This window comes from Tyto alba, unplaced genomic scaffold, assembly GCF_018691265.1.
Source record: "Tyto alba isolate M040663 unplaced genomic scaffold, T.alba_DEE_v4.0 Super-Scaffold_8, whole genome shotgun sequence".
NCBI lineage: Eukaryota > Metazoa > Chordata > Aves > Strigiformes > Tytonidae > Tyto > Tyto alba.
In genome coordinates this window covers 16,415,306-16,437,241 of record NW_024881329.1, presented here as the reverse complement: position 1 = coordinate 16,437,241, position 21,936 = coordinate 16,415,306, and the positions used below count along the sequence as shown (strand labels likewise).

The 21,936-nt window shown below is 38.3% G+C and overlaps 1 protein-coding gene across 7 annotated transcripts in view; it reads left to right on the top strand.

Annotated features, from left to right (window-relative positions):
* Positions 1-21,936, top strand: part of NAV2 (neuron navigator 2) — a 410,112-nt gene that overhangs the window by 375,971 nt on the left and 12,205 nt on the right. For 5 of the 7 annotated variants that reach the window (XM_033006874.2, XM_033006873.2, XM_033006869.2 and 2 more), the window contains 14 exons: positions 3,162-3,214; positions 4,968-4,991; positions 5,109-5,183; positions 9,583-9,666; positions 10,281-10,392; positions 10,883-11,028; positions 13,244-13,252; positions 13,648-13,820; positions 16,476-16,629; positions 17,155-17,314; positions 17,794-17,894; positions 18,575-18,670; positions 18,829-18,997; positions 21,133-21,368. In XM_033006874.2, the coding sequence (XP_032862765.2) occupies positions 3,162-3,214; positions 4,968-4,991; positions 5,109-5,183; positions 9,583-9,666; positions 10,281-10,392; positions 10,883-11,028; positions 13,244-13,252; positions 13,648-13,820; positions 16,476-16,629; positions 17,155-17,314; positions 17,794-17,894; positions 18,575-18,670; positions 18,829-18,997; positions 21,133-21,368 (1,592 nt within the window). The remainder of the gene's footprint in view (positions 1-3,161; positions 3,215-4,967; positions 4,992-5,108; positions 5,184-9,582; positions 9,667-10,280; positions 10,393-10,882; positions 11,029-13,243; positions 13,253-13,647; positions 13,821-16,475; positions 16,630-17,154; positions 17,315-17,793; positions 17,895-18,574; positions 18,671-18,828; positions 18,998-21,132; positions 21,369-21,936) is intronic. The other 2 variants (XM_033006875.2, XM_033006871.2) reach the window with 1 other exon arrangement.

Sequence of the window (21,936 nt, the reverse complement as noted above, 5' to 3'; positions counted from 1 at the left end):
TGGTTAACAAACAAATTGATTTTATACAATCAGCCAGTGTCAGTGACGCATAAATCCAGGTGTTAAATAAAGCTTACCAATCTACTGCTTAATTTTTTATTAGCACATAAGATTACAAGACATTTAGTTCTTACTAATTCCGTCAGGGCCAGGAATTATTCTTTAAAGCCTTTTTTCCTTTTATCTCCACACTGTGAAGTACAGTCATGTTCTCTCACTTCACAGCATGTAGGTTGAAATGTTAGTCAGCCTTGCAGAATTCTTTTGGTAGGAAGGGTTTTAGGACTGGAGAGGTGCCAACAGGAACAGCCTCCAAACTAGCCAGAACTTCAGGGAAAAAAACACAGCCTAAAACTGAAGAGGTCTCTTGGCTATACGATTTGCTCACTCCCCTGGCCACCAGTCCGCCCCAGGAGCTGTGCTGCTGCTGGCTCCACCCTGATACTTCAACCTCCTAGGGAGAAAGGAATTAAATTAATTGTGGTTGGATTATACATTTTTATTCCTTTTTGTGCTACTGACTGCAATACCTGTTGTTCTTCCTACTCTTTGGGCAGTTGATCAGAGCTAGACCGTTTCTTTTCTAGCATTAAAAATGATACATGCTTGCATATGTGTTTGTAATGCTTTAAAATAATAGCTCCAAAACAATTTGGATTTGTAGCCTACGTGCAGATGCATGTTAACTGCAAAAAACAGGAATCACATCAAGAGCATAACAGCCTTCAGGCTCCTAATTAAATAGCCTTAAAGTAGCCATCTGCAGATACTTTAAAAAGAAATTGCGCAAAAAATATTAACTCTTTAGTTGTCCTTGAAACTAGAAATCGCAAATTATGTACACATTCAAATGATGCAGTAGTGATGTTTTACAAGGCCAGGAATATGATTCCCAAAGTTACATGTTCTTTCCCTTTTTTTATTTTGAGTCTTCTTTCTTCCTTTAAAGTCCCAATGTGATCTTAAAAATTCCAGTTGATGCTAACTCAAAAATGTGCATGTCCCAATCCATTGTAAGGAGATCTGTTTCTCCTCTGGCCACTTGGTATGGTTGCTTTTTTGAATACATCTCCATTAGTAAAAACTGCACAAAGGAAGAATATAGAGAGTCAAACCAGAAAATAATATTGTACTCTTTGTATGAGTCTGTTGGTGGCCTTGTGCAATAGTGCCTTTGCTTTGGCCTTTCCATCTTGAAAAAGGAGGTCATAAGGGTAAAATGCAGGTAAAAAGAAAAGTGAGAAGATCTTAAGTGCATAGCATCTATGATATGAAGAGAGTTAAAATAGATTAGGAATTCTCAGCTTGGAAAAATGACGACTGAAGGGAGGTGATAATACACAATTTAGTGTATTATAAAGAGGTCAGTTGTCCATTAATTCTCATAATACAGGGGTGTAGAAGCACTCAGGGAACTTATTGACTGATTCAGCAGCAGGTCGAAAACAACTGCAAAGAATTCTACTGCTAAACACAAGAAGAGTTTTTTGTTACAGACAAAATGTGTCAGTAGATTCAAAAGCAATTAAGCAAGTTAATGATAGAGAGGTCACAGTGACTGAAAAATAATATTAGGTCTGACTGCAGTTTCCATCTCAGGAATTTCCACCTCTGTTGATTCCCAGACGGTGCAAAGCTGTACCTGGGGAAAAAATCACTGGGTATTTACCTCTTGAATTCGTTTCCCTAAACGTGCACTGTGGTTGCAGCCAGAGATGGAGCACATGGTTAGACAGACCCTGGGTCTGATTCACACTGGTTATTTTTATGTTCCTAATGCAGTACAGTCCTCAACATCTAACTATAAAGATCATTTTAATTGAAAATATGATTAACCAGAAAAAGCAAATGGGTGTGAGTATTTTTTACTTTCTTGTGGTTTTTTTAAATTGTCTTAAATTCTTCCAGAAGCCAACTTAGACTTTGTTTACTTCTCTTTCCAGCCTTGCCTTAGGATATAATGTCAATGGGAAAGCAAAGCCCATTTATTGTGAATGTAGGAGAATTGCAGTAGGTAATTAGAGTGAAATGGCAGGTTTTCTAAACTTTCTTTTTTTTGACTGGAGGATTTAGATGGGGGAAGAAGAGTGATTTAGCACAATTTTATATGATTTTTTATAAAGTTACCTGAAGTTTGAGTGAAAGTTGCAGTTAAATGGATTTTGTTTCTAAAAATAAAGGAAAGATAATTTTGCATTTTTCAGTAGCAGAAAGAATATAGCTTCAGGTAGTTTTTTTAATAGGATAATCAAAAATAAAATTATGTTAGACGTAAGTTCTAACACCGGGATGATGGTAACAATCTTGAGAATCAATGTATGTGTGTATCTTTTACGAAATGTGTATTTAAATGCAAAAAATGCTTGAAACATATTCTTTTCCATAAAAGGTTTTATAGCCATGTTTTTACTCAGGTAATTTTTTGATGAGAGAAAGAACTGGGCCTTGTTAAAGAAATGTCATAACTTTAAAGAAAGACCAAAAAGCCCTGCAGGGATAGGGAATGTTCAGCTCATGGGTGCACATGATACTGCTCCCTTGTAGTCAGCAGAAGGCAGATACAGCGGCATTCAGAGGAGCATTCAGAGCCCCAGAATGGTTTCTGCCCTGGGTGCTTCACGTCTTCTCCTGGAGCATCTGGTTACATACCAGAGCTGGGTATCTTGGTCTTAGGACATCTCCATCTTGGTCTGCTGCTTAAAGAAAACAACCTGGCCCCTCAATCTCATCTAAAACTGAAGATGAAGCAGTTAGATTTACTGTTGTAATCTCTTCTGCATTTCAGCTGTTTTACTGCTGATTAAGCCCTTTTGCAAGAGTCTTAAGATAAGCTGTCCAGAGAAATACTCATTTCTGAACAAATCTTCATTGAAACTTTTCTTTTTAATCTTCTTGGCCACACCTCATTCCCCCAAAAACCAAGTATTATTAAGTTGTTAAAACAGCTTTACCAAATCAAAATTGATGGAGTGTACTACCTGGCCATGCATTCTTCAAACTTGTACGTTATTGGTGCAGTAATATAGTTAAGTTTATGATGGATGATGAAATTCATAAAAGTATTTCTTCAGTAGGCTGGTAGTTGACAGAGGATGATCTGTGATGATTCCACTGTGTGGTTACTGTATTTAAATTCATTGTGTTTATTTTCTTTCCTTTAGTGCATGGTTCTTCTCTCTCTTTGGTGTCCAGTACATCATCCATTTATTCAACAGTGAGTATAAAAAAATGAACAATTAGGATTTGCTAATCAAAATTATTGAAATGACTGGTCTTATTGTACTAATTATTTTTGCCAGTCAAGGAGGAGGGGAAAAAAAGCGCTTTTCACTTGATTGTGTTCTGAATGCTAGCTATGAAAGAAATGTTTATGTTCATAATGATGTCTGTGGATATTTATCCTCATTAAACACAGACGTTAATGGCCTGAAAGCAGCAATTTCTTTTTTAAGTCAATATTTTACAGCAAGGCTAAATAAGTTTTGCTACGAAGGACCTCAGCAGATCTGAGGAGATTTGAACTTCACTACCTAAAACACTCCAACGTTTGCTGAACAAAGTCATTCCAGCCTTGTATCGCAGACCTGTCCTGCCTAGTTTTTCTCTAGATGGTTGGGGTGTTAACGGCAGTGACCCAGGGGCACCACAGGTTTCAGCCCGTACAAGACTGTACAGAAGTATTTGGCACTGGTGGTTAATTCCCAGTGGCTTCACTGCTGTTAATATCCCAGCTAGCCAGATTAAAGGTATAGTATAGATCATATGTATTCCTGGCATACTGTGGGCACAGTCTGGGGATTTCTTAAAGAACAACCCTTTTAAAAAACAGTGGATAATAATTACTTCTGAAATACGATCTTCAATTTCAAATTGTTATGCAAGTATGATGCAGCTGCACACTTACCACATCCATGGCTGAAACAATCATGTGATACAAGAGTACGTGGAAGAACTTGCTGTTGGAAGATCATGTATAACTGTCTGTGAAGTCTGTCAAGCCAGCATAGTGTTCTTTAGCATGATTTTACATGTTAGGAGACTACACATGTGACATGGCCTTAAAACCTTGATAATAAATTGAAAATGCTGCCTTTATTGACTTTGCCTCAGGCAAGGTCCATATGAAGCCAAAACAGATAACATATTGGAAAGATGGAGAACAGACCTTTTCCTGTGGGCTGTAGTTTATAACCCTGAGTCCTCTGAGCTTCTAATTTATGTACTTGTTGCCCAAGCACAAGCATCTCTTAATAGTGTGGTTTGATGGGTATAATTTTCATGGTGGCTAGTAGTGGACATGTTTACATAAGGACAGTGGAGTGTGTAACTTCCTACCATATCCTTCTCTTTAGCTGATAACTTTGGTTAGAAGCAAGCCATAGGAGCCACAGTTTCATCATGCAGACCACAATGGATGGTCAATGCATCCACTTCGCATCCTCAGATAACTAGTTGTGTGTCCTCAGTTTTTCATCACCACAGTGACAGCGCTCAAGTGGGAACAATTTTTTTTTTTTTTCCACATCACTTTGAAATGCAAAAATGTGATCTCCTTCCCATGGAGAGCAGAGCATGGGAGGAAGGGAGTTGCCCAGAATCAGCCGTGTTCTGTGGCAGTCCTGGCTCATTAGAGCCTTATGCAGTCCCTCATGCACAGATCCAGGACTTCACCCTCCCAGTGCTCAGACTCCGAGGTGTGCTGGTCAGCAGGCTGGGAAGTGGAGCCCAAATCCCTTCCTGCAGGAAGAAGTACTGTACAAGCAGACTGCTTTCTTTTTTTCTGAAGAATAAATAAATTAAGAGATTATTTTAGATTGAATATGGAAGTGGGAATCCAAGGTAGGGAATTCACTGGAATTCATTGGAGTTTTTGAAATGGAAAAAAAAATTTTGAAAAATTTGATAAATTTATCAGACTGATTATGTTGTAATATCCTCATGTATTTTCCTCTATTTTTATTTTATAGCCTGAAGAGAAGTGCCAGTCAGAGGTAAGAGCACATCGTGTGACAGGCATAAATGTTCTTTCAACACATTCTGTGTTTTGTGTCTTGCTATTTTATTTCTCCATATTATGGTGCAGTAAAACACTGTCTTAAAATATATAGATTCGCAAGCTACGAAGAGAGTTGGATGCATCCCAAGAAAAAGTGTCAGCTCTGACAACTCAGTTGACTGCCAATGTGAGTACAATTCTGAGAATAAACACTCACAGGAAATGCATTTAATGCACCAATTACCACCCTATTTTTTTCTAAGTGACAAAAAGATTTTAAGGTGCATAACATTTGGTTCACGTTACCAATGTGTTTAAAAAAATAACTGCATGCATGTGGGGACCTTTTAAAAAATAACGTCCTCTGTCCTACTGAATTGTGTTATGCTTTACTTTACATACTAAATTATAATACGCTTTTGGCTTTATATATACGTAAACTATCTCCAGATCTTGAGAAAATAATTGAAAACAGGGCCATTTTTTGTAAATAGTGACTTGCTTTGACATTTCGGTGGGATGAGATACAGATGGAGGTTATGATTGGTAGGAATAAAAATTAGTAGAAACATGGATTGAAATGCATTATATTTTGCTGTTGCATGGTGATGTGGGCTAATGGCATGATAGATAATAGTGACATAAGGGGCTCCAACAATAAATTTAACATTATGCCTACAGAGTTTAACCAATGTAGGCAATACTTCTACTTGTTTCTTCTGAGGAATTTGATAAATAAGTGATGTAAGACACTTGGAAAAAAAAAGACTTGGAAGCCAGAAGGTGTTGAGGCAACACTATGTATGACCCTGAGCAAGTTTACTTGTGTGTTCTGTGCTGTAGTCACAGATAGCAGAAATCTCCAAAACAGAAGCTTGCTAGAAAAATAAGCAGTTCTAGAGTAAATAAGCTACAGATGAAGAGTCATCAGATCAGATCATACTGACATCCTAGTTTGTGGGAGTGAATAAACATCAGAACACATGCTACTGAAGAGGACATTCCTGTCCGTCAGCTCTCTGAATAGGTGGAATATGAAACTTGGCACAGGAAAGGACAGCTTTCATCTGAGCAGTAACACCTATTACAAGGAGGATTCAAGGGGAAATCTACTGTGATGTTCACTGGAGGCATCACAGTGCTTCATCCAGCTTGCAAAATGGAAAAGGGAAACCAAGAATACAGTTAGCAGCGAAGTGAAATAAAAAGGTTTTGACTACATGTAACCACTCAGTCACTTTCCCAAGAGGAAAAGAAAAAATTTTTAAATTTTTCCAAAAATTAAATCTTACGTTTGCCTTTCAAAAACAAAGGGGACTGGATGCATCAGTTGGTTTTCATCCAGAAGCTTCTTTCACATCTGAGAAAGCAGGACCAGACTCTCTTGCATACATTTTTTTATCATGTTGTTAAATAACGCAGCTTGTGTCCTTCAAAGAACTTGTTAGCTGTGCGACTCATCTCGCTCTGCCTTAGATGTGTTGCATTCTTCATGTGGCGTTCAGATTCAGTAGGCTGTTACTCAACACAGGAGTTAGTAGCCTGTCCCCGAAAGTACCGAGCAGTACAGGCTACTCTGTGCCTGCCCCAGCTGCCATAATTTGCCCAAGAATTTGTGTGGTTAGTACCACTGTCTTTGAAGAAAATAGTTTTTAACATATGCTGCTGCTCTACATTTTTGTTTGGTTTGGAGTAATTTGTTCTTTGTGGTTTTAGTTTAGGGGGGAGTGTGTTCCCCCAAAAAAGTTAGCATCATTTATTATTTTGATAATATTCCATTTTTGTTTCAGTCACTTTGCTAAAATTCTGTAGGTTTTTTTATTCGTGATATTTAAACTTCTTATACTGGGGCCTGCCCCTTATTTGTCCTTAAATCAGCAACAGTCAGCTGCAGAGATGTTGCTGTAACTGTCCTAGTAATATATTTCAGTCTCTAGCCACCTCTTTTCAGAGAACATCCTCTTTTTCCTTGTAAAAGTCCAGATCTGTTCTCAAAAAAGCTAAGACTAATAGACACTGTTTGTTAAGACACTGCTTCATGGACATTTCCTTTACACACATTTTTTTTAATAAAATGCTTTTAACTTAGGAAATTTTAATTCATCTCTTCATGCAATATATTAAATTTTCCTGAATTTCCCAGTATAGGCATTGCAGTTTTTATGCTTCTCAGGCCATCAGGGGCAAGAATTTGAAAAGGTTTTGCTCCAACAGGGAAATGAAGATAACTCTTCCATAGCTCACTGAACACTTTCCAGATAGGAATAATTTCAAGATGCCCAGTCCAATTTTGAATTAGCAATTTTTTCTTAAGGTTCAGGTCAAAGCATTAGGGGTTGTATCCCATTATTAATCCATGTGGTCCCACTTCTCCATTTATTTTTTTGCTTTTGCAAAGTATTGTTGAGGATTCCTGGATATCAGTTTTGTTGTTCCCTGTCCATCCTCCCCAAGAGAAGCTTTGCACTCTGTGTTTTTAAAATAAATATTCAGGTTTTCTTACATGTGTAGGGTGAGGGTTCAAATTACTTTTTGCTGTTTTCTCACAGTCTCAGCTCTGCTTATTTTCATAGGGGCTGATGGGAATGAGAGATGCACATCTCCATGTTATTGTACTGCTCATGTTTGTTTTCACTGCGAATATGAGAACAGTTATTTAGGATAAGTCAGCTGTATGCTGCTGATGAGTAAGTCTGGAATAGCTCTCTGAAAATTTTTGCTATTCTGTATATATTTAGATGAGAGAATGTCCATTTCTGCTTGGAAAGGTTTCACATGATTTTACTTGCCGTGTGTATAGAATTCTTTTTAATAGAGAAATCAAATATTATTTTCTATGGTCATTGTAGATTATTAAGGCTAATGCATGTTCCTTTCCATCTTCTCAACCTACTTTTCCTTCCTTTTGCTTCTCAGTCATTTTCAATTCCTACCTGATGTCCTTAATATAATTGACATTCGGTTCTCTGGGCTTCATGGGAAAAGGAAAGAGGGTAACTGGCCAAGCACCGGGATGTTTTGGGTGATAATCAGTATGTGGACCTTGGTTGCAAGCACGGTGCACTCAAATATTGGAGAAGTCTCTGAGACAGATGCAGGTGTATCAGCTGATAAAGCCTCTGGCAGGCTGGCTGAGATGCCCCAGTAGTCCTGTCTCCATCCTTGTCCTTCTCTGCAGAGGAGGTATCTCACCGGAACTGACTGTCTGGGCTTTCAGAGTTCTCTTGTTGGGGTAGCACAGTGAGAATCTCCACCTCTCTGACTTCCAGCATCTTTTTGCTTTAAATATCCACAAGGAAAACAGTGATCTAGTTGGAGGAAAGTGTCTGCCTGGCTTTCCTCTAGCTAAATACTTGCTTTAGATTTTATTTACTGTATTCTATTTTATTTTACTTTTTAGGGTATCCTCCTAAAACATAGGAGTGACATTTTGGGTTTTTTTAATATTCTTTGGGAAAAGATTTAAACCTTTTGTGAAAAACTTTGTGTCAAGAGTTACCTTAAATGTGTGAGGGTAACTGAAAACTATCACAGAATAACCTTATACATGCTAATAATGGCCCACATAAGAAGTCAAAGATATGTCTGATTTAAAAAATGAACAGCAGGAGATGTTTAGAAATATGGATGGATTTGCTTTCTTTTCCTCTCCACATTTTGTGATAGGAGGACTTTTCATGTCATTGCTTGTGATATCCTGGGAACATAGCCAGGGATCCTTCCGTGCCTTTTTGGTATTGGGAATACTTTCAAGTGACAAGGTGTATTCCCTAAAACATACTTTAAAAGCCTCAGTTACTTAATCTCTGAGAAGTTTAAAAAAAAAATAAAATTGGAATCTAATGTGTCTTTCTATTTCAACGAAGTTGCAAAATGTGTTTTCCATTTATCACAAAATCCATTCAGCTTTAAACAACTGAGCAAAGTACATGAACTGGATTAGTTTGAGATGTGGCTCTTCAAAGGACCTTAAATCCCAGGGACCCAGGAGGTGTTTGTTCTCAATGTATCCTGGACGTAGGATTGCACGTTTTACAGAATAAATGAGAATTCCAAACTGGAAAAAAAATTCAACTTTTCTGCTCTGTTAGATTATGTCTGAGTTAACCGTCCTGGCTATTGAAATCATGGTATCAAAGAAGTAGATGTAGCAGCTGACTGAGGAGCCACCTCTAGGAAATGTCCTACTGATGTGCCAGGTCACGGTGTTACTCCTATTTCTGTGTTTTCTAAAGCATTCGGTAGCAGCTGCTGCTGAGCAGGGCATGGTTTATAGCCCAAAACTGCATCATTTCATAGTGTGCTCCTAGTACATGAAATGACTGTCATTTTCTAAAATTTTGAAATTGGCCTGTTACCTTTGGCATTTCTAATTTTCCACAATTAAATTGTTCCTGGTAATTTGTTTGCAGACATTTTCACAACATATGCTCTACTCATGTGACCTTTTCTAATCACTGTTATTTTCTCTCTGTCATTTACACAACAAACAATGCAGTGCAGTAGGTGGTCTATTTAAATACCTGCAGAAATATTCTTGTTTGGTGGGGAGAGAACAAACTACTTCTGTGTGGTTTAACTTTCAGGCTCACCTGGTGGCAGCATTTGAGCAGAGCCTGGGGAACATGACAATCAGACTGCAGAGCCTGACGATGACCGCAGAACAAAAGGCAAGCTTGAAAACTATTTGAGGAAGTCTTAACTTCTGTTTCTAGTATTGTTGCTCATGCTGCTTCAGTAGTTGGGAGGGGGGGGGGAAATTGCATATGCTGTTCACCTTGCTTTCCTCAATTGTAGTGATGGAGTAAAATGTAATAGAATTTTTGTATGAAATACTCGTTTTTCCACACTGGGATGTTGTGGCAACTCATCAGGCTATTGCTACAAATTATTTCTTTGGACACAAGTCTTCAGTATTGTGTACTTTTGTAATAAATTTCTTCCCAATGCATCCACACACGTGCATGTTCAAGAGAAACACCAAGAAAAATCGTTGCAAGACAAGCAACATTGGATTTTTGGACAGTGTACTTGAATATACATTATTTCTGTGTTACAGAGCATGTACTTTCTTTGTGTATTACAGTAACAAAGCTATTTATCAACCTATTGAGGGTGTGCTTCCCCAGGTATACCACACCTCATTTTCATCTCCTTGTACTTTTATATTCCATAAATTGTCTATCAATTCCTAGTGCTCAGATTGACACATGGTTTCTTTGGAGCGGTTAGATACCATCTGCATTTTCCAGTGTATCACTGTGGGTTTTTTTTCTTATTCAAGGACTCAGAACTGAATGAGTTAAGGAAGACTATTGAACTACTGAAGAAGCAAAATGCTGCTGCCCAGGCTGCCATCAATGGAGTCATCAACACACCTGAGCTCAACTGCAAAGGTGAGAAACAAACACTACATTGAGCAACGGTGCAGTGCCCATGGGACTTCAGACTTCTTGGTAGCAGCTGACGAAACCATCCAAGATCAGCTTTGTCTCATGGTCATATTCTAGTTACTTGTTATAGTAGCATATGGGGATTTGAAATGGCTGTGTAAGTAGTGCAGTCAGTTCTACAGAAGTAAATGAATGTGTTAGGCACATGGGAAGGCATTTTAACAAAGCTTTTCCACCTTCAGTGTGAGCTCACTGAATTTACTATAAGCATGTAGTAATTCACCCATCTAGACACTGATAATAAGCAGCAAGGAGCAGAGATCCCCATTTCACAGCTGTCAAGCACTTGGCTTTACTTTCTTCGGTGTTTTCAGTAATTTCCAATATAAAGCCTGAATGAAGTCCTGTCTTATCTCACTTCTCTTACTTATCCCAGTAATTTACACTTACATCAAATTTCTTAAATAATTTTGACACCACCATTCATATCCAGGACCTGGAGCTGCTCAACCCACAGACCTGCGGATCCGAAGGCAGCACTCTTCGGATAGTGTCTCCAGTATTAACAGTGCTACCAGTCACTCCAGTGTGGGAAGCAACATCGAGAGCGATTCAAAGAAAAAGAAGAGGAAGAACTGGGTGAGTGTATTTTAACAGATTACATGAGGTTTATACAAAATTGTCAGAACATGCACAGTGAAAGCTAGCCTCTCGGCTCCTCCTTCCTCTCCTCATACAACAGGTCAGCACAAGGACTATGCACTCTTTAAATCCTCTGTAAACTCTCTTTTGAAGGCTTAATTGAGTCGTAAGTGATGTATATGCTTGTGTTGACTCTGCCTAGAATTGAATTTTAGCTTAACAGCCAAAAGGCCAGTCTTAAATTAGAAATAGCTGTCAAAGATCAGTTCTGGCTAAAAGTAATATGGTGTCTGACCCCTTAGGGAAAACTCATTGTCTGTCATTAAAGTAAAACAAATCCACAATGAGAGATCATTCTTACTGTTTTTTTCTTTTTGGCTCGTAAAGCTTTCTTTTAAGTAAACATGTTAAACACTTTAAGAGCTCTGTTTTGAACATTACTGTGGAGTTCTACAACAAAAAAATAACAATCTTTAAAAATTTACTGTGATGGACATTTCTTTTGCAAGATTTTGCACTACTTACCTTTCATTTCCCGTTTTTCCTTCTTTGCTCATCATATACTCTGTACAAGGTACCCTGTACTGGAGGAAAGGTACATTATGTTAAACTCCATTTTGAATTAGATCATAACTGCTTTAGTGACCTAGTCTGATTGTAGTTTGAACTAAAGTCTCTAGATCCTTTATTGTAACCAGTAAAGCTATCCACCCCTTCCTTCCACTGAATTTAAATCTCCCTGGATCTTTTGGGTGTACAGATAAATCTGTATAGCTATAAGATATGGTTTGATCTGGTAAAAGGTTGATTTTTATTTGCACAATATCCTCTTAGGAATGTTTATAAAACTCTTGAACTGTAAGAAACAGCTTCCTGAGCAGGTTCTTGGGTTTATTTCTCTCTTATCCCAGTGGTTTCATTTTGATACCTTGCCAGCACCTTCGTAACAGCAGTACTTCCACTCTGCCTTTTCAATGATTGGTTGAATGAAAACAATGTCATCTTCAAATCCTTCCTCTGCTGAGTTATACATTAGTTAGAGACAAAGTAAATTGCTGTAACTTTTAAATTGTTAGTGACTCTTGATTTGTGACACAAACCTTTTGTAATCATAAAGCCTTATTTAAGATAAACACTTTTAAAATTTTTGCTTTAGCTTCTGTTCTTTGTTATTGTAACCTAGTAGATATTAGTCCACATCAGCCTACACTTCTTATTCATTGGATGACTATTTTTAAAGAAGGTTAAAGAAACATCTCCTTCTTACAAAGAGAAATAAGTAAAGTTTTCATCAAGTAGAATAAACAGGACAGTATTTTTATGTTGTTATTAAAAATGAGTACATCACTGCTGTAAAATGAAGATTGAAAATTAAAGCAGTCATGTACTGAGAAAAATAAATAAGTTGAGTGTGATTCACACATTGTTTATTTCACAAATACCGAGGAAGTTCTCAGCCAAGATCTTTTTGTTATATATAGAAACAATGCAGCTGTCCATTCAGGGCTGAAACACCCAATTTTCAACATTTCTCACCATAAGAGTCTTTGTCTAGTTGAAAAATAACTTTCAGCTCATATTAAGTCAGTCAGTTTACAACATATAATTTCCAGTAGCGTTAAACGCTGTTCATAAAGTATCCTGAGGTGGAATGGGACCCATGAGGATCATCAAGTGTGAGCTTTGACTCCACACAGGGCAACCTAAAAGTTAAATGTTGTCCAAACACTTCTTGAACACTGACTGTTGAACTGTAACTTTGGGATAATGTCAGATTAATCCCATGAATATTCATTCTTTTTATTCTTTGGAAAATGGCAGTCACATTAAAAAAGGTTCTTTTAGTTGCAGGTACACAGTGAAGATTCAGTCTTTTTACCTGGTGAAATACCTGTTCCTGAGAGGAAACACACATCTTGACTTGGCTGTTAGACAAAACATTCTGTCTGAACCAAGGAGAAAATATAATTTAAATAGTTCAGAAATCTGGGTCTGGTGTTTCCCTCAAGTAATGCAAAAATGACTGTATGTTGTTTGAAACACCTGGTTTTGGAAAATACAGGGTTCCAGTTTTAAAGTAACTGTTGGTCTTAGTTGATTATTGGTCATGTTTGTCTTAGAAATCCAAAGCTTTCCTTATCACTGGCTTTATCTGTTAAAACATGTCTTTTTTCCTTCCCCTGCTTCCTTTTGCTTGTGCTTCTTCCGGCAGGTCAATGAGGTAAGGAAGACCTACTTTAAACTATGAGATACAAAGCTAACCCCTCCATTTACATCGCTAACCAATTCAGCATCCTTAACCTTGTCTGAGCCATGTTACATTATAGCTTCAAGTTGTTACAATATTGCTGTAAAGCTTGTTGCACTGAACAGAATTCTCTATAGTTACCTTAAATACAGGAAGCATTGACATCCAGTCCTATTGACCTTATTAATCTCATAAAATAGTTAAGGAAAAAAAGCTTTTTCATTCTTTTCTACCCATATTAAAATATATGTGAGAATGGCCGTATCATTTGGAGTATTTGCATGTTAGAATTTTTACTCTGTGGGGTTTTTTTTTGCCTGGTTTCATGCTTAATGATGTACCTACTTTTGTGGTCTTGTTTTTTTCAGTTACGCAGCTCCTTCAAGCAAGCTTTTGGTAAAAAGAAATCTCCCAAGTCAGCATCTTCTCATTCAGATATTGAGGAGATGACTGATTCATCGTTACCTTCTTCACCAAAGCTACCGCACCATAACTCCACTGTTTCAACACCGTTGCTGAGAGCTTCACATTCCAACTCTCTGTAAGTGGTTTTGTAATTTTAAAAAAGGAAATGGAGTGGAAGGCATCTTGCTGCATTGGTAGAGGAAAGGAGAAATACTGTGCTTTGGAGAGATCCAGTGTTTTCCATGCTAGCTTTACAGGACATCTCTAAGCCACTTTACAGAAACAAGAAGAGGCAAAATGTACCCTACACCATCCTGTTCCCTTTGGTTCCTCTGTCTAAGCATCTGCTCATCTGTATGAGTACTACAAGAGTCTAACAGCTGTTCAGCTATATGCACAGCCAAAACCAGCTGTTCACTAGGAGGCCACAGCAGAAGACATGGTTGTCATGTAGATGAGGGCTGGTCTGTTGACACTGCTCAGTCCTCCTCCCAGTCATCACTTACATTATCTCCCAGAGGGGGGCTGTGTTTTGTTAAGTGTTTTGGGTAAAATCCCTAACCCTGTCATAGTGCCAAAAGAATGAGCAAAGATCACCCTTTCAACTACTGCCTATTCTGAATGTTCTGTAGGCAGAGGAGATTACAGGCAGAGGACAGAAAATATAATTTATATATTCAGGGAACTGACTATGCATAAACTGACTCCCAACCCAGTACCTTTGTATTATTTTCCAGGAAGCCCAAAATCATTGCATTGTTACTATAGTATAATTCAGTATTTCATTGGGGTGCTCTCCCAGCAGAATATGTTGACTATGAAGAGCATAACCAGGGTGACCTTGGAGTGCAGAATTAATTGGATTTCTTGCTGTTAATGAAACCAGCCAGGCCAAGTCTGGGATTTTCTTTTCTATGTTGGCTAAAGACAGTACATATTGTACTAATCTGCCATGATGAGTTCCCAGTTAAGTTGACAAATTCAGATAAAGGTAAGGATTTACTGGAAATCAGACAGCATGGTTTAGTGATACAACTGAACTCATCTAACAGCTTGGGCCTGATGAATGGAGGTGATCTGCTTCTCTTTTCTCCTGTACCTCTCCAGCCACCTGCACTGGCTCTGCTACATCTCAGACAGCTCCTCTGAGAAGATGAAACATGATAAATTATATGAAAAATAATTTGATAAACATGTGAACAGGTTATTTGCCCCAGGTTGCTGGGTTGGCTCAGCTTAGGAGTCTGATCAGACTGATGGGTGCCAGAGCTGGCATAAGCATGGGGGCATGACAGCAGCACAGCCAGGAGCAGGCTGGGGAAGAGGAGTGAGGAGCAGAAGCATTCGTTTGGGTACTAGCAAGCTATTGTAGAGGTTCATCTGTATGACCAAACCATACCCTTCTGCTTGCATTTGTATGAGAATGAGATGTAGACTTTAAGGTCAAGACTTCTGCTCTGCTGCTGAAGTCATTTCATGTTCGTGGGAAGGTCACAGGCAATCTTGAAGCTTTATTTTGGCCACCTGTGAAATAAAGTTAAATAATTGCCATACCTCACTGTTCTGTGTCTAAACTCATATTTTCGAATGTGCTTGGAAAACCTTGTAGAACAGATTTTATGTTAATTCTATCAGTAGCTGTGTCACTTGAGTGGGATAAATACAGAGAGTTGTCAGAGGCAGTATTGTGAAACATATAATTACCAGACAGCCTTACGACCTTGCAGATGTCGTGCAAAGCCTCCAGCCCAATTTCACATCAAATGCATTTGAGTAAGTACCCAAACTTGAAGCTTTGCCCATCACTTGTTTTCACATGAAGAGGTGAAAACAATAGCAATAGTTTCCAGCCATATAATAGTGATGAAATGTTAGTAGCAGAAGATAATCCTCTGTGAATTTTTTTAAAGGCTTCTCCAGTCTCTTGAGCCTTACTCAGTGAGTTTCTAGTGAATACAGCAAATTGTGCTTTGGAAATCTAGGGCCCAAAGATTGTCAAATGATGATCCCCTCTATCATCAGTCACAATGCTATGTGCATACGTCTCAACTGGGAGAAGGCTAGAGCACAAGTAAAACTTGGGTATTTTGGCTTTTTGGTGGGGAAAACATCTCTCGTTAACCTGATTGAGGAAGAGACATTTTATGTGAAATCTCTCTCAAAGCATGCAGCTGTGTAGTTGATCTTTATATAGATACACTTACAAAAGTGCTGAAATGTTATTCACCCAAAATCTCTTTTTTTGTGGGAAGAGTGAAGAAAAATGCCACCAAAAATTTTTTAAGCATGAGTGCTTTAAAGCAAGCAGGAATTTATCGTGCTTGAAAAGGTGTAGAGTTCCAAAGCCCTCCAGAACAGTTCAGGGACACCCAGCTGTGCACACCTGGTGAGCTTTAAATCTGTCTGTAAACTCATCAATCTTCAACCAACTGCTGTTACTGCCTGCACCCCCTTAATTTATTTAGATTTTGTCTTTAGAAGTTGTCCTTTATGGCAACTACCATGAAAAAAAATGAAGACTATCCAATAGTAGGTGATTTCCAGAATTCTGTTTCAGATGCTGATTAAAGAAAAATAACCCTCTGACATATTTATTTCACTACTGTCTAATGTTTCCGTGACCTATTTAATATCTGATTTATGGTATCACTAATCCAGTAAGCCAAAACTGTTGCCTGCTTCCTGCAGAATAGAAGGGGTTTATTCCTCATTTACTAATAAATGCTGGAGAAGCACCATCTGAAAAGTAACAAATGGTCTCATTCAATGTCTGTTTTTCAAACTCTTCCAGTATTTCTGAATGCACTGACAGCGAAGCTGAAACGGTCATGCAATTACGAAATGAGCTCAGAGACAAGGAGATGAAGCTGACTGATATTCGGCTAGAAGCTCTTAGCTCTGCTCATCAGCTTGACCAGCTTCGGGAGGCGATGAACAGAATGCAGGTAAGAAATAACCACCCCAAATATTGCCTTCTGTGTTGATGTGTTAAAGCTTGGCCAACCGTAAAGATATGAAAGAAGGTAAATTTTAAGTTTCTGAATGCTTACTAAAACTTGTGTTTAGCTTTGTCCCAGTGTTAAACCTTGTACCTTCATTAAAAGTCAGCTTGAACACATGAGTTTTGCTGCCCTCAACTGCAGCTGTAACTGTTTCAACCCTAATTACCTATGGGGAGAACATTGTGCTGACTGTCAGCAACCTCTTAAAATATTCCCATGCTCTCTGCCTCAGTGTAGCTACATTTCAGCGATTAGTGGATTCCCACATGTTTATGCTTTCTAGGATACTTTAAAAAGTTTCATGGAACAGACATTGTAATAATTAAAATCATTAATTTATTAAAATAAATTAAAATATTATTAAAATGTCATTTCTGCTAAACTAGTATTTATTCCTAAGTTACGTATGTTGCTGTCTTTTAAGTGTGTTTTCACTGTGTCTTCTAACTTCTGACTTGTCTTTTCAAGAGTGAGATTGAAAAATTAAAAGCAGAAAATGATCGGCTGAAATCTGAAAACCATGGCAGCTGCAGCAGGGCTCAGTCTCAGGTTTCCATTTCATCCTCTCCAAGACATTCAATGGGTCTCTCTCAACACAGTTTGAACCTCACAGAGTCAACCAGTCTTGGTGAGTTTAATGAGAAAGGCAGTGGGCAGGTTTAATCCTGCACTTGGAAGATTTGGTTTGGTTAGCCATGGAAAAATGAAAACATGAAAATTATTAACAGTTGAGGTGTGGAAATATGTCAGGAGCTGGCACAAAGCCTTCTTTTAAAATGTCGTCAAAGGTCTGCTACGCCCTAGATCAGAGTTGTCCAATTATGACCTCAGCTAAGGAGAGTCATGTTTAAAACCATTTAATGGTGTATGTTTGCCAGGGGATATATTGCAGGAAGGAAAATACAGACTAATAAGTTTCAGTGACCTTCACTTTTTAACAGTGATACTGATGTTTGGTAGGGAAGTCAGTAAACCTGGTTCCTGTGTTTTACCTCAGGACATATGAAGCCCAGATGTGTTGTGTGTGACTACAATAAACGTGTTGGTGAATAGTCTTCATTGTTATTAAGATAAAGCTATGAAGCTGTTGATGTTTTCTGTTCACAGACATGCTGTTAGATGACACTGGAGATGGCTCTGCCCGGAAAGAAGGAGGCAGGCACGTCAAAATAGTTGTCAGTTTTCAGGATGAAATGAAATGGAAGGAGGTGAGTCGTGTTCATCCCCAGCTTTGAAATATAAGTGACTTTGGAATGTACCAGGGAGTTCTAATCCAGTTTGTTGTGAAGGCTTTTATTTGCAAAACACTTTTTAAATTTTTTTCAGCAAAGTAGTTCATTGGTGTATTACTATAGATAGACAAGACACTCATCTCCCTTCCACTTCCTTGGAACTGCTGAGAGCCAACACCACCAGTTCAGGTTGTCACATGGTCTCATCCGCAGTAGCTTTTTATTTTGCAGTTTCTTGTTGGTGCCATTAGCACTGGCCATGAACTGTATCAGTAACACAGGATTGCTAGACTAGACCGTGTGTCAACGATGTAGGTGCCTTGAACTTTTCTGCCTAGAATTTTCCTCAGAGACTGTCTTTTTTGCAAAGATGTAATCCTCTCAGAGGCTTTTGAATTGTTCATGGATTGATTAATAAGTACCTTTTGCATAAGATCAGGACCACTCAAGTATCCTTTAGATTGGTGACTCCAACACTGTAGAAAATGTTTAGTAGAACAGAAATTCAGAATTCGTCATATAGAGTGGTAAAGATGCACTGTAATTTAAAAAAAAGAAGAAAAAATGAAAAAAAAAAAAGCCATTAAACACATTAAACAGATTTGTCTCATACAGTTAGGATTTATTAATTTCAATTCACATTTCTGTACATTTAGGATTCAAGGCCTCGCACCTTCCTCATAGGCTGCATCGGGGTCAGTGGCAAGACCAAGTGGGATGTTCTGGATGGAGTTGTAAGACGGTTGTTCAAGGTTAGTGAGTACAATTTGCTGCGTGCTTGAATTCTCCTACTAGATTTTGATGGTATCAAGCAATATTTAACTTGCTGTGATTATTGCTATTATAGCATAGAACAAAGTCACAGAGATTTCAATGCTGCCTAACCTTCCATCTCCCTTTTTCAACCTAGGAGTATATCATTCACGTGGATCCCGTGAGCCAGCTAGGACTGAATTCAGACAGTGTTCTGGGCTACAGCATTGGAGAAATCAAACGCACTAATAGTGCAGAGACACCTGAGCTGTTGCCCTGTGGCTATCTGGTTGGAGAAAACAACACTATTTCAGTTACTATCAAAGGTAATTTTGCTTGACCTGTCTGTTGTAGTTCTCACTAATGACAGTTCTATCGAAGCCTGCTGTGTCAAGAAACTTAGAGGAGTAGAAGTTTTTTATTCTCTTTCTTTTTCCTTGTCCCTGCCTTTTATTTACTGGTCCTTCTATTTTTATTTGATAAAGACAGCACTGAGCGTATGCTAAGTCTATAAATTCAACAAATTTTCAACCTGTAACAGTAGGAATAATGACACACATGGCAGTTATCTCCACATATCTTGAACTGATGCCTGGAGTTGTCCTGGAGAAGACCTCACACCACAAGGGATGTAGTGGAGTTGCTTGAACAGCAAAATACCTTCCAAATCATAGAATCATAGAACAGTTTGGGTTCAAAGGACCTTAAAGATTGTCTGGCTTCAACCCCCTGCTACGGGCAGGGACACCTTCCACTAGACAAGGTTGCTCAAAGCCCCGTCCAACCTGACCAAATGAATAAAGCCTCAGAATCGCATCACCTCTCTGTAACAGCTAAATTTGTTCCTTCTTTCATGCAGAGTAAAACAATTCTTGGTTTCACTTGCTTGATTTATGTCCCTGAAGAGTCCCTCCTTAGGCACCACTAAGGAGGGATCCCAGAATTCACAGGACACCTTAAACTCTGGATTTTTTTCAAAATGTATTCTTTTCAAACTTCTCATCAGTTTCATTATATTGTACTGATAAGAAATAAATGCTTATATTTCTTGTACAAGCCCATTTGGTTTCTCAGGGAAACAATTTTATATGTAAAACTATGCTTTGAAACTCAGTTAGAGGGAAAAATCCTCAAGCACTGCATTTTGAACATACATCGGGTTGCTCAGCGTTACACCAGTGAAATCTTGAGCGTAGATCTGCATCCAGCAGTAGATTATTTGAGACCATTGCCAAACACTCTGTAGATCAACTTCAAAGTTTGATTGAAAGTAGTTTGATTTTTTAATTGAATGGTATAAAAAAAAAAAAATCAGTTATCTTCGGTAGCAAATCAGTGGGCAAGAAGACAAAATACTCCATGAAATATCTCAATTTACTGAGGCTCAATGTGAACTCATTCTATTACTTAGGATACATTGTTCCATAGTAACTGTCATTTGAAATACTGCTTAAGGTCTAGACAAATCTGTAAACCTGCAATCTGAATTTATATTTAACCTGCATTGGCTTGAATTATACTTTGAAGGTTCATACGTGATAACAGTTTTCAATAAAATAGAAGTGTATTTAATCAATTTATGGAAAATCACTTACATATACCTTTGAGATAAAAAGCTGCCTATATAAATATTTAATATTCCAAGTAACCACTGAGGTGCAAACATTTCTCTGTGTGCTCTGCCAACTTCCCTTTCTGCTGTTTATTTTGAAGCACTGTGTATTTTCCCTCAGCCAATTCTGCCTAAAGTGACTGCTGACATTGCGTAAATGCTTATCAGTAGGAGTTTTCTGTTAGAAGAGATAACTATCAGCATACAGAGAAGGAGTTTAATTACAAGGTTTGGGAAAGTAGGGGGAGTTGATGATAGCTGGCGTTTTTCGTCTAGTGATTCAAAAGTAAACAGGTAAATTCTGGATGAATGTGTACCATCCATGGTAAAATACTGAAAAATGGATGGTTTGTGTGTGAAAAATGTGGCCTGGAATCATTTACCACAGCAGCTTTCATAGGGCCTTAGACACCATAGGGTGCAGTCTGAGTATTTTGAAAAGGGGGAGAGCGGAATGAGGATTCGGGCTAAGCCCACAGGTCACTCGTGCACGTGTTTTACCAACTTTATATGTGTTCCTCTCGACCATGGGGGATACCAGAGTGGGAAGGGATTCGTCTCTGAAGTGAGAAACAGCTTGGTCAGGTCAGATCTAAATCTGCTGTTTCTAAGTGTTATTTTGGGATTTTCTTCTACTACTACTGAACTCCGATACGTTCACAAAATCAGTTTTCAGTTCTCCATCTTGGCTACCTAGTCATTTCAACTAATCTTGATTTGTTCAAACTCCACTAACAGGATTGCTTTCCAACATTACAACTGCTTAGTAAAAACAAACCTTTTAAAAATGTAGATAATTTAGCTAAAAACTGGGAATCCCTCTAAATGAGGAATCTTTTTCTGTTGCAGGTATCTGCGAGAACAGTTTGGATGGTCTGGTGTTTGAATCACTGATCCCAAAGCCTATACTGCAGCGTTATGTCTCTCTCCTGATGGAACATAGACGGATTATTTTATCTGGCCCCAGTGGCACTGGTAAAACATATCTAGCAAACCGTCTGTCTGAGTACATGGTCCTTAGAGAGGGCAGGGAGTTGGCCGATGGCATTATTGCAACCTTCAATGTGGACCATAAATCCAGTAAGGTGAGGGAACAAATCAGCCTTGAACAAGTAATGCTACTGTATATCATAATGAGAGACTCTTCCTTTACTAATCCCTCAAAAGCTGATTTTAAATTTATCTTTCTTTTTAAAGCATTATGTTAATCTTGAAAGGAATAATATTTAAGGTTTTTCAGAACTGCAGATTCACCTGATTATGGGCTTGAAATAGCAGGCTTCCAGGTGTATATTTAAACACCTAAAGGTATCATGATTTTCAAGTGGTTAGGAGCCTGAGAATTGCCCAGGAAGTTAAACACCTGCATAAAATTCCCAGCAACCTAAGCAATCCCTATTGCATGTGGGCATTTTTCCAAAAACCATCAAATGCATCTCTGAGCTGTCAGGAGTTTCTGCAGCTGCAAGTATCAGCATTTGTAATCTGCATATGCTGGGTTTGGAGGGACTGTTGTCCAGACACATTCCTTTGCCAGTAAGACATGTCTCTGCTTTTTATGTGCTGCTGGTTTTGCTGAGTATACCTCCAGTGAACATCTAGATTAAAGGAAAAAAAAAAAAAAAAAAAAAAGCAGCTGTATATTTGATGGCC